The sequence below is a fragment of the Pyrus communis genome, chromosome 2 (genome assembly GCF_041283825.1).
Source record: "Pyrus communis isolate YQ-2024b chromosome 2, ASM4128382v1, whole genome shotgun sequence".
NCBI lineage: Eukaryota > Viridiplantae > Streptophyta > Magnoliopsida > Rosales > Rosaceae > Pyrus > Pyrus communis.
In genome coordinates, this window is record NC_142566.1 from 22133614 (window position 1) to 22151790 (window position 18177).

At 34.3% G+C, this 18177-nt stretch overlaps 3 protein-coding genes and 1 long non-coding RNA gene across 6 annotated transcripts; 3 read left to right on the forward strand and 1 right to left on the reverse strand.

Annotated features, from left to right (window-relative positions):
• Nucleotides 1-818: 818 nt before the first annotated feature.
• Nucleotides 819-2153, forward strand: LOC137747786 (aspartic proteinase nepenthesin-1-like). Its single transcript, XM_068487932.2, has one exon. The coding sequence runs from the start codon at nucleotides 819-821 to the stop codon at nucleotides 2151-2153; it is 1335 nt and encodes a 444-aa protein (XP_068344033.2).
• A 219-nt stretch (nucleotides 2154-2372) lies between these two features.
• LOC148698734 (uncharacterized) lies at nucleotides 2373-6965 on the forward strand. Of its 3 annotated transcripts, none has more exons than XM_088687115.1 (12): nucleotides 2373-2715; nucleotides 2797-2885; nucleotides 3654-3813; nucleotides 3906-4037; nucleotides 4169-4264; nucleotides 4380-4529; nucleotides 4644-5449; nucleotides 5546-5630; nucleotides 5715-5807; nucleotides 5970-6200; nucleotides 6288-6505; nucleotides 6605-6965. In XM_088687115.1, the coding sequence occupies exons 1-12, from the start codon at nucleotides 2641-2643 to the stop codon at nucleotides 6756-6758; spliced, it is 2289 nt and encodes a 762-aa protein (XP_088543241.1). In that variant the 5' UTR covers nucleotides 2373-2640; the 3' UTR covers nucleotides 6759-6965. The 3 variants fall into 3 exon arrangements, 2 of the variants coding, with proteins under 2 accessions (XP_088543241.1, XP_088543238.1); XR_015957438.1 differs by having other exon boundaries at nucleotides 2384-2715; nucleotides 3125-3813; nucleotides 6337-6505; XM_088687112.1 differs by having other exon boundaries at nucleotides 2384-2715; nucleotides 3125-3813.
• A 2360-nt stretch (nucleotides 6966-9325) lies between these two features.
• On the reverse strand, nucleotides 9326-11888 carry LOC148698735 (uncharacterized). Its single transcript, XM_088678883.1, has 3 exons — nucleotides 10882-11888; nucleotides 10697-10782; nucleotides 9326-10374 (listed from the first exon to the last, which is right to left on the reverse strand). The coding sequence occupies exons 1-3, from the start codon at nucleotides 11886-11888 to the stop codon at nucleotides 9326-9328; spliced, it is 2142 nt and encodes a 713-aa protein (XP_088535009.1).
• Nucleotides 11889-14387: 2499 nt separating this feature from the next.
• Nucleotides 14388-15917, forward strand: LOC137746527 (uncharacterized). Its single transcript, XR_015957439.1, has 2 exons — nucleotides 14388-14964; nucleotides 15383-15917. It is a non-coding gene; the product is annotated as an uncharacterized LOC137746527 (long non-coding RNA).
• Nucleotides 15918-18177: the final 2260 nt, after the last annotated feature.

Consider the following 18177-nt stretch of genomic DNA (forward strand, 5'->3'; position numbering starts at 1 on the left):
AATTTGCAATCTCTCAGTGTGCCACATCTCAATGTCTTAGAATGTATATGTTCACGTGCAACTTCTTCCACTGGCAGAAATGTTTACACCTAACACCACTACACATATCATACCGAAGATCCGTTTTTCGAGAGATTTTTCAGTGTGATCGGCATACGAGATGGTAAACTACATGTCAGTATACAAATGGTATGATATGTGTGTTAAAATGTTAATAACTTAAAAAATAAAATTTCTCACTAGTTACATAAAACACGTGATGTACCACTCGTGTTCCCGTCACAATTAAAAATTTCTCCCGTTTCTTGTGCATTTTGTATTTATTTATTTTTTCCATTGATTTATCGTTGAGTTAAAAACAAACAGGAGAGTGAAAAGAATACAAGAGTGAAAATCATATTTCTGAACAACAATTTTATCACATCTCTATTAATTAATAAAATCCTTTTTGTCAACAAAAAAATGATGAAAAGACAAATTAGTTTTCTATCACAAAAAAAAAATGATAGACAATAATGTAATTTCATATGTCTAAATTTTACTGTGTTTTATCAAAACTTCACTTATAAGTGATGTTAAAATACATCTAATATTAAAAAAAAAACAAAAAAAACAAAAAAAAAAAACCTCCCACTCCCCTCACGTCTCTCCCTCTCCCTCTCTCCTTCTCATTTTCTAAAAATATGTGTTCATTTTTCACAAAATGTGCAGATAAATGCTAGTTTTCATATTATAAATAGCACTCTGAAGTCCACACTTTAAATCACAATACAATAGATATCATCAGATCAGTCAAAACCATGAGCCTCATGAGAAAAATGTCTCATAACATTCTAATTTTCTCTCTTGTTCTAGTAGCCTTCCTCATGTTTGCAGCAAGCATGGGAGGCAAGGCACAAGGTTTCAGCATCAAGATGTTCACCACCCTTTCACCAAACCTCACCCTAGTTGAAAAACACCAAAAACTAATCCAAATCTCGAAATCTCGAGCCCATCGATTTCAACCGATCACGAACCCTAATTCATCATCACCAGTACTGGTCCCAAACACCATAAGATCTTACGTTAGACATGCATTCAGTGACTTCTTTTACACAGTGATCACCATCGGCACACCTCCACAGGTAGCCAACCTGGCAATCGACACCGGTAGTGCTTTTACCTGGGTTCAGTCTGCAGAATGCAGAAAGTGTATCGTCACGCCATTGCCAGGCTTCGACCTCAGGAAATCATCCTCGTCAAGAGTCCTGCCTTATAATCACCCGCTTTGTGTTCCTCCATTCCTCAGCCCTCGCGGCCGTGGCTGTTCCTATCTTTTAGAGTATGCTGACCGTACTACCACTGAGGGTTTGGTCGGATTCGAGAAATTTACATTCTTATCCGAGCAAGGGCAACAAGATGTCCCATTGGCGTTTGGGTTAGGGCTAGTGAACAATATAATCTTCAGCGTCCGTGACGACGATCATCCGAATCCGATAATCGGGATTATGGGGTTAGGGAGGGATCACCCCACAAGTATTATAAGACAACTAAACCCAATCACCCTTCTAAGATTTTCCTATTGCCTTGCGCCACAATTTGAGGCCACCCCATCATTGTTACATTTTGGTGACGACGCACAAATTATAGGTGCCAAAAATGTTCGAAGCACACCAATTTTGGGCGGTCCAGACGACCATTATTACGTGAGATTAAATGGTATAAGCCTCAACGGACAGCTTCTCCCCATCGATCCGAACTTATTCACGCGAGGGGGAGGAGGGGTGGTTGTTGATACCGGGGCTCCGTACAGTCTTATCGTCGACGAAGCGTTCCAGATCTTGAGGCAGGCTGTGGTGGACTACTTTTACAACAAGTACCAATGGCAACCAATTCCGAAAACTGCGAGAGATGACTTTGACCTTTGCTACGACTTCCATACAGTATTCACTGCACCGTCAGTGATGCTTCGCTTCGAAGGCGGCGATATGGAGGTGCATAAGCCGTCACTCTTCACAGTGGTTGAAAAAAAGAGTGAGTTATGCATGACGATATTGTCACTGGGTACTAGTGAAAACTTGCCAAGCATCGTGGGCGCGGTTCAGCAGGTTAATTATAAGTTTTTGTTTGACGTTGGTGCAAGGATGTTGCACTTTACTGAAGAAGATTGTTGAAGATTGACAGTATAATTAGGGTTTAATAATTGGTATGTATATGTGCCGATCATGAAAATCTAGCAGAATAATAACAATAATAACACTTAAAAGACATTTGTATGTTCGGTTTATTGCCTAGTTATTCTTAGGGTCCGTTAGATTTTACCCCTTGCAATTCACAATCCTAAGACTAAAACCCTTGTATCTATAAACATCTAATATAAACCCAAATTTAAAATGTGTAGCTCAATTGAAAAACAATTGACCTAGTAATACAATAGTATTACACCTATGCCACTCATCCTCAGCATGCGTTTCAGAATACAATTCAGGCGTTTCAAAATATCATCCATGACCGTTTCAAATCCAACCGTTTCAAATCCAGTCGTTTTGCAGAAAACCATCCATAACAACATCATTGATTTCAATAATTACCACGTTTATGGAGAGAGATTGACAAACCCAGTCAAGCGTTACGATGTTCCTTTGTTTCCGATCAACTTAAATGGAGATACTTTCAAACAACATGGTGTGTAGTGGGTCTTCAATGAATCCGATCATAATCTGTGCATTTAAACAGGTGATTATGATACGTTTGTACCTATTTATTTTATGAAAATCTGTATGGATTTCATAGTATTTATTTTCGATTGTTTCGTAGGTACATTATATACCGTTGGATAATGATAAAAATTTGGAGGAAGTAATCTATTCCAAATCGTTCGTTCATATTCGACCAGAATTTCACTTGTAAGTATACTATATTTTTTGGTATGACTCGATTGTGTTGTTTACACTTCAGTGTAATTCTATATTGTGCGCTCATAATGTGTTTGAGGAAAGTCCTGAATGACTTTTGTATGCCATGTTGGTAAATTGGCATAGTCTCATTCAATTTAACTAGTCTTTTGATTGTAACATGGAATATATCTTGTAGGTACATTCATTGTCTAACCTGTTTTGGCTTTGTTTTGTCTTTTTCATTGTAGATTTGGGAATGGAAATCAACAGGAAACAGTTTGGAAAAATGCAATACCGAGCTGCTTTTGGTCCATTTTTGAATGTTTTTAATGTTTTGAAATTGAAAATTCAGGAAGAACATCGAGACATTATAAAAGGAACACCATTTTGGGGTCTTTTCAAAGCTTATGATGGAGGGTTGGTTAGCGATGATATGTGTAGGAAGACTTATGTAGATATAATTAGAATAATTAATTGTTTCAATGCCGGGACATCTGAATTCAAATTTGGTGATAGGTATGAAAAGTTAACAGGGTTTGAAGTTGAGGAGTTGCTTGGATTACCTAACTTTGGTCGGGATATAAATCTTAATGAACGTTGTTCAAAGTCTGAGGAAGGTTTCATTACAAGAAATTTTAAAACAGTTGACAGAGTTACAAGGCAAAATATTGAATCTGCTATGATTACAATAGTAACAGAGAAAACACAACAGAATCGTGAGGATTTTGTATGCCTAATGTGTTTGCATCTTTGTATAACATTATTATTTTGTAATAGTGGTAGTACCATCTCTTGGAACATAACTTCCCGTTGTCAAGATGTTCGAACAATGGCGGGCTACAATTGGGCAAAAGCAACATCGGATTGTTTGCAAAAACAACTGGTCAAGAATTGCGGGAAACCATCACATGTATCTGGATGTGTTGTGCTGTTGCCGGTATGTATTGTACCCTAATCGGGTGTGTTAATTTATAATTCATTCTTTATGCTTTGTAATTCGATGACCAGTTTATGTTTGTGTGTCAATAGTTTTGGTTTTGTGAGATAAGTTCATTGGTTGAACCTGTAAAAGGAAGAATGGATTTGGCACCCAAATTTGTGAAGTGGGATCTGCAGGTACTGCATGAGGCCATGTCAGCTATTGAAATTGATAAGCTACAGGTACGTTAAAATTGAACTTAATTTTTTTTTTTTTTTTTTTTAATTTAAATTTTTTTATTTTTTATTTTAATGCATGTTTGGTGATTTTGATATAAATGTTTTGACGATGGTTATCATTTTGCCTATTTTAGATTAGCGATGCATCAGAGTCGCACATGAATATAAGTTTGAGGTGTGAACCTCACGTTATGGTGTCCCCACACAGAGACAGTGATCAAGACTTTCAGGTATGTCGGTTTTGGTTTTAACCTTTTGTCTCATGTTTTTAATGAATGCGTATTGTAATTTATTGTTTACTATATATCACAATGTATATATGTGTGTGTGTATATATATATACAGGATGTAAATGATGTGCATAAGACCCCTGCCATTGGAATTTTGAAGAGCAAGTTTCGTAGCTATGAATCTCAACAACCAATTGCGGCCCATAAGTCTTTAGCGAAAAACATGACCTCGTCAGTTACAGTTGCTAGGGTTACATCTGAAAAGGTAAAATTACTAATTTTGTGGTGGTATGTTGTTTGAAATTCGTTATATATAGAATAGTTGTATGGTGTAATATGTGTAGTAACTTGTTTACACTCTTACATGTTGGAACACCAGAAAAATTTGGGTGTTGCGAATCATCGTTTGACAACCGGTGTGAGTGGTGGTTCTAATTTTGATGAGATTCGAACGAAAGAGGTGGTGAGTACTACTTACAAAAAAGAGTTTAATCCGTCCAAAATGTTTCAACTCATCAGTTCACAAGACAATCTTTTCCACAAAGGTCGTAGCGAGTGCAAACTCGTTGAGGCACATAATGTACCAAAAAATTCTGAACTTAGTGTGGAACAACGACTAGAAAAGGAACGTTCAGAGAATAAGTTATTGAAGGAAGAGATTAAAAAGTTGAAAATTGAAGTTGAGGTAGCACAAGTGCATTCTGTTGTGTACCATGAAATGTGCTGCGATACTGAAGCTCTTGTTGCAGATGCATACAATCAGTATGATGATCTGTCATCGGACCTTACGCAACTATTAGAATGCATAGAAAAGGAAATGGGTGAAAACAAACATGCCTCATCCCCTGTGATCGCTACATGGATTGTAAGGTTGAAAAGGAAACAAAGGAAACCGAAACGCTTGACTGGGTTTGTTTATGATGAGATGAAATCTTGGAGAGAACCCAAAAAGGTGAAGCTTAATGAGATAGTACCTAGTGTTGTGAATCCCGCCGAAAATGATGAGATTGTAGACACTACTAAAGGGAAGGCTCAGATAGGATCAGAAGCTATTGGTCGTCACACAGTCAAAGGGAAACAAAGAATTGGTGTAACACTCGATCCTTCATGCATGTCAGTGTGGATGTACTTGTCAAATGAAGAACAAGATAGGATGCATCAATATTTTCTTTGCGCTGATTCTGGGTGAGTTTAAACGTCATTATAAATGTCTTATATATGATAATAATATTTTTTTACAAGGATGGGGTAGTGAAAAAAAAAAATATACTATGAAAACAGGGTTCCCTTCTGGAAAGGATCATACTCGGCTGTATATAAGGATGATTTGAGGGACCTGTTAACGGGGTCTGCTATAACGTGTAATGTAAGTTGGATTAGTTAGTTTAATTAATATTAATTGCACTTATTTGATTAAGTTTTTTTCTTTAATATTTATAATCTTTTGTAGGTCATTGATACTTTCGGGGAAATTTTGCTAGCTGAGTTGGGAAAGGAAGGAAGAATGAAAACCATTTCGCACATTATGACAACTTATAGCTGGGTAAGTTTAACGATAATTTCTAATTTTTTTCAAATGAACCGAAAATCCAACCTTAATCGTTATATACTTTACCGACATCTAGTCTTAAATATGCATGTGGTTTGAGATAATGCAACTTTCGTTCCAGGTTTGACACACCATTTTTTTTGTTTGACGATTCAGGAATATCTGCAAAGAGGTGATGGGAAGAGTGTTGGTCAATTTCTGTTTGACCCCCTGTTAGATGTTTTATCGAGGGTGGACTATATCATTTTCCCAATGAGACATCATGATCAATTCCACTTCACTTTGTTAGTGCTACAAAAGGATGAGGAGCAATGGGTTCACTACGACCCAATGCGTTGTGTGACAGATACATCAAATGACCGGTGTTTTGCTGACGCGGAAAAATTGGTTAGTATTGTTTTGCTCCCACCTGTTTTATTTATTTTTTTAGATATTATTTTCTTGTTTTACCTGATATGTGGTGGAATTTTGAAGCGAGATGCTGTTACGATGTTCCTTCAATATAATAGTTGCATTGCTCCAGTTATGTTGAATGATGGTTATCGAATGAGACAATCCATAAGCGAAGGAGAAAGGTCAATCCAGTCACCCCTAATGCAGAGTGAGATACAAACATTACAATGGTTAATATCTGCAGACCCTAATTACCCATTGTGGCCATCGCTATCTTGCCCACGACAATTGGATGGCTCGTAAGCAATTTTCTTTTATACAAAATATTGTCTAAGTACTATGCGTAATTACCCATTTTATCACTCTAGAGTGTGTAATCAAATAAGTTTGTGAATCAGTCTTGACTGCGGAATCGTAGTGATGTACTATATGTCAACAATCTCAAGAAGTCAAACCATGGTGAAAGAATTTTCGGTCAACAAAATGAAGGAATATCGTGCGCAGATTATCAGGAAATATTTAAGTGATGCAAAATGTTGGGAATATGAGTAATTTTTGCGGTGACAAACAACTTGAAGTCGACCACTGTGGTGTGGATCCTATGAAGGCACATTGTTAAAATTAGCACAATCGTCTGGATGTCTAGAATTTGTAGTTTTGTTTATGTTTTATGGCGAAAGTCATGTTGCTATGACCCATTTTTGCAATGAATATTTTGTATCTTTGTTTCTTAAAATTAAGATGTTTTGATTTGAGCCATTTATATTTGGAGTTTAAATGTTGGTGGGTTAATAATATCGACCTATGTAGATATCTTGTCCGACGGATGTTTGTTTGTGATTCAGCTTATGCCGGAATGATTCTGATATGTAGACAGAATGATAAACTCAAAAATATGATCTACCTCCTAAGTTTATGCCAGAATGATTCTGATATGTAGACAGGCAATGATTAAAATGCCAAAAATTAATGTTTTCCAATTATCCTCATATTTCCAACTGGGAGATAAGAAAGTTTTTTTTTGGGAATATATCAAATAAATACCGAACTACATCCCTCATTTGGAGGTTGGTAATGGTGAATAAAATATTTGAAATATTATATTCGACAAAAAAAAAAAAAAAAAAAAATATTACATTCCTACATGGTCATGTAGGTAAATAAATATGGATGTAGGTAAAGATTAAATTCGACAAAAAAAATATTACTACATTCAAAAAAAAAAAAAAAAAAAAAAAAAAAAAAAACTATTGCATTCCTACATGGTCATGTAGGTAAAGTATGAAGACGTAGGTAAATTATAACGAGGTAGGTAAATTATAATGTAGTCCAATGAAGATGTAGGTAAATAAATAACCATGTAGGTAAATTATAACGATGTCGGTAATTGATGATGTACTAAATCGTTATTACGATGTAGGTAAATTATAACGATTAGGTATTAATTTAAATGTAGGTAAATTATAACGATGTATATTAAATATATAATGAAATCGGCAGGTAAAAACTAATTTAGGTATACAAAATCGTAGGTAAATTATAACGATTTAGGTATTAATCTAAATGTAGGTAAATTATAACGATGTATATTAAATATATAATGAAATCGGCAGGTAAAAACTAATTTAGGTAATTTACATCGTTGGTAAATTATAACAATGTATCCACAATTATAACGATCAAACAAAACAAATAACGATGTAGGTAAAGTATGACGATGTATAAAAAATATACAACGATGTAGGTAAATGAAGATGTAGGTAATTAAATAACAATGTAGGTAAATTATAAGCTTGACTCAATCCTACATTTATGAAAATATTACATTCCAAAAAAAAAAAAAAAAAAAAAAAAAAAAAAAAAAAAAAAAAAAAGCAATTCTATTACATTCCAAAATGGTCGTGTAGGTAAATTACAAGCTTGATCCAATCCTACATTTATGTCAAAAGGTTAATGTATCCAAATAACTGCTGATCTATATATCCCTTTTTTGGCGTCAATTTGAAGGCAATATAATTGGAAAAGGATTGGCAGAAATAAATGTGTAGGCAAAATAAATAATTTCAATATACACCGGAAAAAAAAAAAAAAAAAAAATTTATGCTGCACCCATATTAGATTCAGTATTTGCATCCTTATGTATTGAGTACTGCGGGCCCTTTTTTTTTTTGTTTTTTTTTTATTTTCTATGTTAGTACTGCACAATTTACCTACCGAATTACACTCCTGGTGTAGATGCAAATTATTTGCATATACCAAACATATGTACTAATGTATGGATATTAATCATTCAACAATAAAAGTAACATGAACTTTGATGCATAACACTAAAAAAATTTTATGCGCACTCATACTAAACTTGATTTTAACATATGTAGCAAAAAAAATGGAAAAATAATTTGCCTACAAGTTGAACAAATGTTTCTTGATGCAAACTATATGATATGGGTGCAGCATATTTTTTTTTTTTCTGTATATATTGAAATTATTTATTGTGCCTACAAATTTATTTTTGCCAATCCTTTTCCAATAATATTGCCTTCAAATTGACGCTGAATTATTTATTTTGCCTACTTTCTTGTTGGAAACTAAGATAATAATTGGAATACAATTTATTTACCGTTGCCAACCTCCATATAAGGAGTGTTTTGAAATATACGTAAGAGATGTATCAAATCTGTAATTTACCTTTAAGTCCATCATTCACATCCATGTATTATTATATTGGGATTTTCTTTTGGTCGAAAAATGTATTATTATATGTGTTCGGTATATATACAAATAATTTGCATCGAAAGACGGATATCACCAGCACTTCGTATTGGGTAGTTAAATTGTTGTGCACGTAGAAAAAGGAAAAGTCCGAATTAGTCAAGGAAGAAAAAATTGGATCTAATCCTAGTTATGACAATTCAAACCCGTTTTGGTAGATATGAACCTATATGTGTAAACAAACTTCTTGATAACATTGATGACATGGAAAAACAACGAAGACCTAATTGTGGTGGCAATCAATTCGAGATGCCAGAGGCATTCTTTATTGAACATAAAACAAACAGGAAAATCGAATACAAAAACGAAAAAAACACAAACAGTAAAAAGCCCCGAGCAAGTTTATATCATATTTCGGCAGTGCAAGTCTTTCTGTTGTGGTGACCCAGGGTTCCACACCTAGAACACGTAATTGGCCTTGTCCGCTCCCCCGATGATTTGATTCGCTTCACCCTTGGTCTTCCGGGAGGTTTCTTTGTCAATGGTGGATTAATCAGCATTTCTTCATTTTCCTCCTGTGCATACCTATCGATATCTGGAATCGGCACAATTGGTATATCATAGCAACTCTTAAAAAAATGGACCATGAAATAGTCTTCCACGTACTCATATGGATTCCCCTCCGACTTAAGTATAGCAGCAAGTGCATGGGCACAGGGAAACCCCTTGATTTGCCACATTCTACAGCTACATGTGCGAGATTGGAGATCAACCATTACAGAGTCCTCACCATGCACCTCAAACAAAAACTCACTTGAACGACCAACATCCCAATGGCGCCCGCATTCCAGCAAATCTTGCATAATGGTCTCCATTTCTGGGCAAAGGAAAGTTTTCCAACCCTCAGCTACACGCCTCCTTTGTGCATTCATCTCCATGATCTTGGCCCTAATTCCATCAAGCATCTGGTATATGGGCAAAAAACGTTGATCGACAATCCATGCATTGAAGGATTCAGCTACGTTTGAACACATTTCGCCGTACTTTGGGCCTGGAAAATGAGCGGCTGCCCAATTTTCTTTTGGAAGCGTTTTCAAGAAATCCCTCATTACAGCACCACCTTCCTCCATTAATGTCCTCAGATGCATTTCAAATGCATCCTCGGTTGGAGCATATGCACATTTCCCAAAAAGCTGAATGATCCAGTCGCGATACGACTTACCCAGGGAGGATGGGTACTTAAGAAGTATGTTTTGCTTCAAGTGGTGGTAACAAAATGCATGCGGTGATTGTGGAAATACTGATGCAACTGCTTCGATCAACCCCTTTTGTCGATCAGATATGAATGTAATGGTTCTTCCTTGAGGAGTGACGATTTTTGACAAGTTTTGGAGGAACCAAGACCAGTTTTCTTCATTTTCAGAGTTAACAACCGCAAAGGCTAAAGGATATATACCTGTTTCATATAAGACAATATGTTATAAATATAGTAGTATTGTGAACTGGAAAACCTGATACCAGTTTGTTAAAATATAGGCAGGAAAAATAAATTGACACCTAAAATTTATACATAGTAGTGGTTAATCTTCCAATAATATGACCTAGTTTATATACGGATGAACATATAAAATATGCAACACACACATAATTTATAGGGACTACTATAACACATAATTTATAGGGACAATATGTTCTCCATATATATGTAAGACATGATTGAACAAATGTATTAAGAAAATAAAATAAATCATAAATATATCATATTTGGATATAAGTACCTTGGTTTCCATTTTTCCCGGTAGCGGCAAGCAAGTGACCCTTGTATTTGTTCTTGATAAATGTTCCATCAAGAAATAACATAGGCCTGGAAACATAAGACTAGGTAAATTAAGGGTTGCCACATATGCAATTCATGTAAAATGAGAAATGATGTTAAAAAAATACTGTCACAATTATAATTTACCTACAAAACTCAAATCCCCCTATGCAACCATGGAAAGATACGAATATCCTTTTAAATCGGGAAGATTCCGATTCGCACTTCAACACACAATGTGAGCCAGGATTTGAACTTTCAATTGCTTTGACGTACCAAGCCAAGTGATTGTATGACAACGATTCGTCACCATGCATCATTTTTTTGGCTGATTCCTTCCCGTACCACGCATTATAATACGAAATATCCAATCCATAATATTTCTTAAAATCCTTTACGATCTCAGTAGGCTTCAACATTGGCTTGGAAGATGCTTGCTCCACGAGAACAGATGAGACCACTTTGGACGACATCATACCACCTTTCCGTTCACGAATCAACCCGCTGCAAGTGTGTGTGTTGTTCAATGTACGAATATAAAAAAAACCATTGGCGTGACACAAAGTGGCGTGCACCCGCCACATACAACCTTCAGACAATTTTTTAGAACACTCAACTGTCACTCTCTCCTTTTCATTTTTTAAAAAAGCTATCCTAAACCCCTTCTCGATGGAATACTTACGAAGTTTGTCTCTAAACTCAGAGACCCCCCCAATAAACCTTTGCCCAACGTGATTAATATAGGTTTTCCATGGGTGAGATAGATAAGTTTGTGGCAGTGGTGCAGCATATTTTCCAATGAAATCATTGGTGTTACAAGGTGTAGCACCATCCCAAACGTTGAAGGAAACTCCATTCCCATTAACACCACTATTACCTTCACATGGTGATTGACACTCGTTAACAATAATAGTCACTGAATTTTGCTTGTTATTATAACATGACAAATGTAACACACGCACATCTAAATCAGATTTTAACAAACAGGGAGGATAGTCAGGGACAACATAATTCATTTGGAATTCCCCAACTATGAGCTCATCAAACCGTGAACACATTTCAGAGCACAATCCCACAAAAGAGGTGTCGGCATATATTGGAATTGCCGCTGATGTGTTTTTGAAAACACATCTTGCAATGATGGCACCCTCCATTTTACTCCTAATAGTAAAACAACAATGAAATATATGTCAGTTGGTGAAATATATGGTAGGTTAATTAATAAACAATATGAAGAAAACAAAATGAACATAGATAAAAACAAAGGATACAAATACCTTGTTTCTTTTTTCTGCCTGATCCGTATTTTGATAACACAATCACTCAAAAACCGTACTGGACTCAAGTATAAATGATAAAAATATAAAAAAAAACCCAATGTGAGACCAACCTGATATACTTTCGAATTTATATAGAAGTAGAACTAGAACTACACTAATTTCAGGATAAACACATGCAATAAAACCAAAAAAAACAAAATTAGTGCCTTTTCATAAGCTTGTAGGTAAATTACAAGCTTGATCCAATCCTACATTTATGTCAAAAGGTTAATGTATCCAAATAACTGCTGATCTATATATCCCTTTTTTGGCGTCAATTTGAAGGCAATATAATTGGAAAAGGATTGGCAGAAATAAATGTGTAGGCAAAATAAATAATTTCAATATACACCGGGAAATTTTTTTTTTTTTTTTTTTTTATGCTGCACCCATATTAGATTCAGTATTTTCATCCTTATGTATTGAGTACTGCGGGCCCTTTTTTTTTTTGTTTTTTTTTTTATTTTCTATGTTACGTACTGCACAATTTACGTACCGCACTGGACTCAAGTATAAATGATAAAAATATAGAAAAAAACCCAATGTGAGACCAACCTAATAAACTTTCGAATTTATATAGAACTAGAACTACACTAATTTCAGGATAAACATATGCAATAAAAGAAAAAAAAAAAACCAAAATTAGTGCCTTTTCATATTTTAAATTTGGTAAGAAGATAAAAAATTGAAATAAAATGCCTAATTTTATGCAAATTTAAAAATATAGACAATGAATTCAGAAATATGCATAAATATTCAAGTCCTACATTTATGTCAAAACACTCCTTATATGGAGTTTGGAAACGGTAAATAAAATGTATTCCAACTATTATGTTAGTTTCCAACATGATATATTATGAGAAAAATATGCATAAACATTCAAGATTTAAATATCTGATTCTTTAATTTCGTTATTATTGAAATTGAGAAAAATATGCATAAATATTCAAGATTTAATATAGTCATTTAAATTAATAAAGTCATTCAATACATAAAAGAATTCAAAAATCGTATAGCTTTTAAGACATTCATTCTCATATTCCATAATAATATGTAATTAGTTTAAATGCACCATTGATTCGGCTATATCTAGATACACATTAATTTCGCCTCTTGTGCTTTCATATCCATAATTTCGTACATTAATGTCTTTTGATTTATTATTTTTTTTATTTCTCAAAGTCATTAACTCTCCCATATAATTTGCATGTAATTAATTTTTATAAATCAAACATACAATAGGGGTATTTTCGGCATCCAAAATATGTAAAATGTGTCAAGTTGAATGTAATTAATGAAATCGCTTATGTGGATCCTAGTCACTGGGTTTTTCTAGAGTAAAAAAGTCACGTTGGGTTTTTTATGTGTAAAATTAAATTCTAGGGACTAAAGTCATATTTTCAGTTATTTTTATGAAAGTTCCTCTGGTTTTCACAAAAAGCCAGTATTCTTCCTTTTATGGTCTGAACACAAGAATCTTGTTTGATAAGTATTGGAATCACCGTGTGCGCGTGGCGAACTCGGAAAATATAAATCCATCTGTCTATTTCTTTTCTTTTATTTATTTTTGTAGAGCTAGCTTTGGTTACTGGAGTTTAACACTTTAATTTTTCAGAGAGTTTATAGTGTGTCAAAAACACTATCTGATACACCAAATATTATAATATTAGTGGTTGCACTTAGTATACCAGACCATATTCTCATATACAACGTAGCATTTTAGGTCAATAATACAGCGTGAAATATTTTTTACACTACATTTGCCATTAACATGAAACATTATGATGACGGTGTTCTAAAACCTATATGATTTGGGTTTCAGTTTATGGGCTGCTGAAACATATATGTTTTGGGTTTCAGTTTATGGGCTGCATATATATTTAATTTTTAATTATAAATAATATCACTACTATGATGAAGAGGAATTAATGGTTTGAACTCAGTAGTGGATTGAACAACAAAAAAAAAAAAAAAAAAAAAAAAAAAAGCCCAAAAGATCAATCCACTATTTGCATGCTTTTGTCTTTAGAAGTGTTTTTTTATGCTAGATAGACCATCTTTTTAGACCATAATTTATATACCGTATGATATGGCGGTTGATAGCTGAATTCTTTCTTTATATAAAATTCAACCATCAACCGTAACATCATGTCATTTACAAAATATGTTTTAAAAATAATTTTCTTAGTTTTTTTTTTTTTTTTTTTTTTAATTTAAGAATTCTCTAGAATTCTCTAGTAGTCTGATCTAATGTGTATGCAGTACGCGATGAATGAGCACTTTCTTGTTCCATTCCTATCTATCAACGACGTCATCTTGAGCTATGACCAAAAAAGAAAAATCGACGTCATCTTGAGCCTCGTGAAGGTTCCCTGCAAATACGTCTGACTTTGGTGAGTACCATAAAAAGGATTCCATCTGCAGTTTTGGGTTGTGAACAAAAAGTTGATATGACATGGTGAACTTTCTAGGGTTTATAGCTTTGATCTTAATATTCTCAGTATCACCAGTCCACTCCAACTGCCCAAGCCAGATTTTCCCAAATACAAGTTACAACGAATGTGACGACCTCCCTACGCTCAACTCTCGCCTTTACTGGTTGTTCGACCCGTCTATCTCCTCCTTGTCGATCGCCTTCACTGCTCCGCCTGCCGAACCAGAGGGCTGGATTGCATGGGGGATAAACCCAATCAGCACAGGCATGCTCGGGGCACAAGTGTTGGTTGCCTTTAGACAACCCATCGGCAGCATAACGGTGAAGACGTTCCATTTAACCTCGTATACCATCCTAGTAGAGGCTCCAATTGATTTTGAGGTATGGCAGATGAGTGCCGAGACATCCACGGCGTTGGGATTCATCACCATATTTGTTACGATAAGGATGCCAGAAAATATTCAGACTTTGAACATGGTAAGGGAAAAGTCTGATCATAAATTTTTTAGCTTCTTAGAAAAGAATATGTTATTTATTGGCACTGTAATTAAAATAAATTTTCAACCATCGTCTCCCAGATCCCTTGATTAATAATCCTGAGGATTGCTAGTGATTTGCTACCACCTATTGGGGTGGGAAAACACCATAGTTTTTTTAACCCCGATCGAAGGTTTAGGGTTGTGTGCTGAAGGTGACCTCATGTATGTGGTGATGGTAATCACTTTGAACATTTTCCCTTCATCATTTGCTTTTGTTACTTAACAATTATAACCTTTTTGGTTATGTGAGTTTTATCTTGGTTTTTTTTTAATTTTTCTGAAAAGGGTGTTCGGTATGTAGTGATGAGTTAGATGCGATCGTACCGACTCACATATGGTGCTCTTTGTTTTTGCAGGTATGGCAAGTAGGCGCAGCTGTACCGGATGGAGTTCCTCTTATCCACGAGCTCAACACAGAGAATCTGCACTCCAGAAAACCTCTAACTATAAGAGCACGGGGCCAGAAGTCACCGGAAAAAAAAATTACTGGCTTTGTTGTTAACATCGTGATTGCAATCGGCATCTCACTATTTGTTACACTGGTTATCCATCTCTGCAGTAAGATGTGTTGTAAGAAAGAGCACATGGAACACACAGATATCACCAAAGCCGCAACCTCAGCCGCAGCCACAGCAGCAACCTCTGCCGCAACCACAGCAGCAACCTCAGCTGCAACCGCAGGTTGTGGATGACATCGAGGGTGAACTTAGGGCTTCAGATTTCTAGAGAAGCTGAAGATGTCATTACTGACGGGTCTTGTGAAAACGTTTATTCTCCAACATAATAGCATTGTGCGTGTCGCAGTGTTAAATCCAATTATAGTGTGTGTAGTAAAAGTTTGAATTGCATGTGTTGATTGTTCAAATGACTGATTTGGTTCTTTCTCTTCTATACTTTTTGTTTTTTCTTTTGTCATGATCATGAATGCATGCATATGTTCGCCTACTAGATGTTTCACAAAATATATATGGTTCTGATAAACTGTGGATATAAGTTTATGAGTTTAATTTTACTTGGTTGAAAGTCTCGAGAGACTCCGTTCGAGTTTCATTTGGGCTTAAGTCGTAGTTGTTCGAGGATTCATACGAAGTAGCGTAGGAGAGCACAGTAATAAGTAAGGCATGCAGCAGATTATGCAGAGTTTCGACGACAACTACGAGTTGAGAATAACATGAATATAAGATGTTATGTGTTTGATTAGTTGGATGCTGGCTCAATTGTGGATTTATATGACTCCTGTCAGTACCACCTTGCGTCGTATTTGAACTTAACTTTGTTTGATCTAGTATTTAAAACTGAAAATATGACTTTAGTCCCTAGAATTTAATTTTACACATAAAAAACCCAACGTGACTTTTTTACTCTAGAAAAACCCAGTGACTAGGATCCACATAAGCGATTTCATTAATTACATTCAACTTGACACATTTTACATATTTTGGATGCCGAAAATACCCCTATTGTATGTTTGATTTATAAAAATTAATTACATGCAAATTATATGGGAGAGTTAATGACTTTGAGAAATAAAAAAAATAATAAATCAAAAGACATTAATGTACGAAATTATGGATATGAAAGCACAAGAGGCGAAATTAATGTGTATCTAGATATAGCCGAATCAATGGTGCATTTAAACTAATTACATATTATTATGGAATATGAGAATGAATGTCTTAAAAGCTATACGATTTTTGAATTCTTTTATGTATTGAATGACTTTATTAATTTAAATGACTATATTAAATCTTGAATATTTATGCATATTTTTCTCAATTTCAATAATAACGAAATTAAAGAATCAGATATTTAAATCTTGAATGTTTATGCATATTTTTCTCATAATATATCATGTTGGAAACTAACATAATAGTTGGAATACATTTTATTTACCGTTTCCAAACTCCATATAAGGAGTGTTTTGACATAAATGTAGGACTTGAATATTTATGCATATTTCTGAATTCATTGTCTATATTTTTAAATTTGCATAAAATTAGGCATTTTATTTCAATTTTTTATCTTCTTACCAAATTTAAAATATGAAAAGGCACTAATTTTGGTTTTTTTTTTTCTTTTATTGCATATGTTTATCCTGAAATTAGTGTAGTTCTAGTTCTATATAAATTCGAAAGTTTATTAGGTTGGTCTCACATTGGGTTTTTTTCTATATTTTTATCATTTATACTTGAGTCCAGTGCGGTACGTAAATTGTGCAGTACGTAACATAGAAAATAAAAAAAAAAACAAAAAAAAAAAGGGCCCGCAGTACTCAATACATAAGGATGAAAATACTGAATCTAATATGGGTGCAGCATAAAAAAAAAAAAAAAAAAAAAAATTTTCCCGGTGTATATTGAAATTATTTATTTTGCCTACACATTTATTTCTGCCAATCCTTTTCCAATTATATTGCCTTCAAATTGACGCCAAAAAAGGGATATATAGATCAGCAGTTATTTGGATACATTAACCTTTTGACATAAATGTAGGATTGGATCAAGCTTGTAATTTACCTACAAGCTTATGAAAAGGCACTAATTTTGTTTTTTTTGGTTTTATTGCATGTGTTTATCCTGAAATTAGTGTAGTTCTAGTTCTACTTCTATATAAATTCGAAAGTATATCAGGTTGGTCTCACATTGGGTTTTTTTTTATATTTTTATCATTTATACTTGAGTCCAGTACGGTTTTTGAGTGATTGTGTTATCAAAATACGGATCAGGCAGAAAAAAGAAACAAGGTATTTGTATCCTTTGTTTTTATCTATGTTCATTTTGTTTTCTTCATATTGTTTATTAATTAACCTACCATATATTTCACCAACTGACATATATTTCATTGTTGTTTTACTATTAGGAGTAAAATGGAGATTCAATATTTTGCCTTGTAACTCTGTCAACTGTTTTAAAATTTCTTGTAATGAAACCTTCCTCAGACTTTGAACAACGTTCATTAAGATTTATATCCCGACCAAAGTTAGGTAATCCAAGCAACTCCTCAACTTCAAACCCTGTTAACTTTTCATACCTATCACCAAATTTGAATTCAGATGTCCCGGCATTGAAACAATTAATTATTCTAATTATATCTACATAAGTCTTCCTACACATATCATCGCTAACCAACCCTCCATCATAAGCTTTGAAAA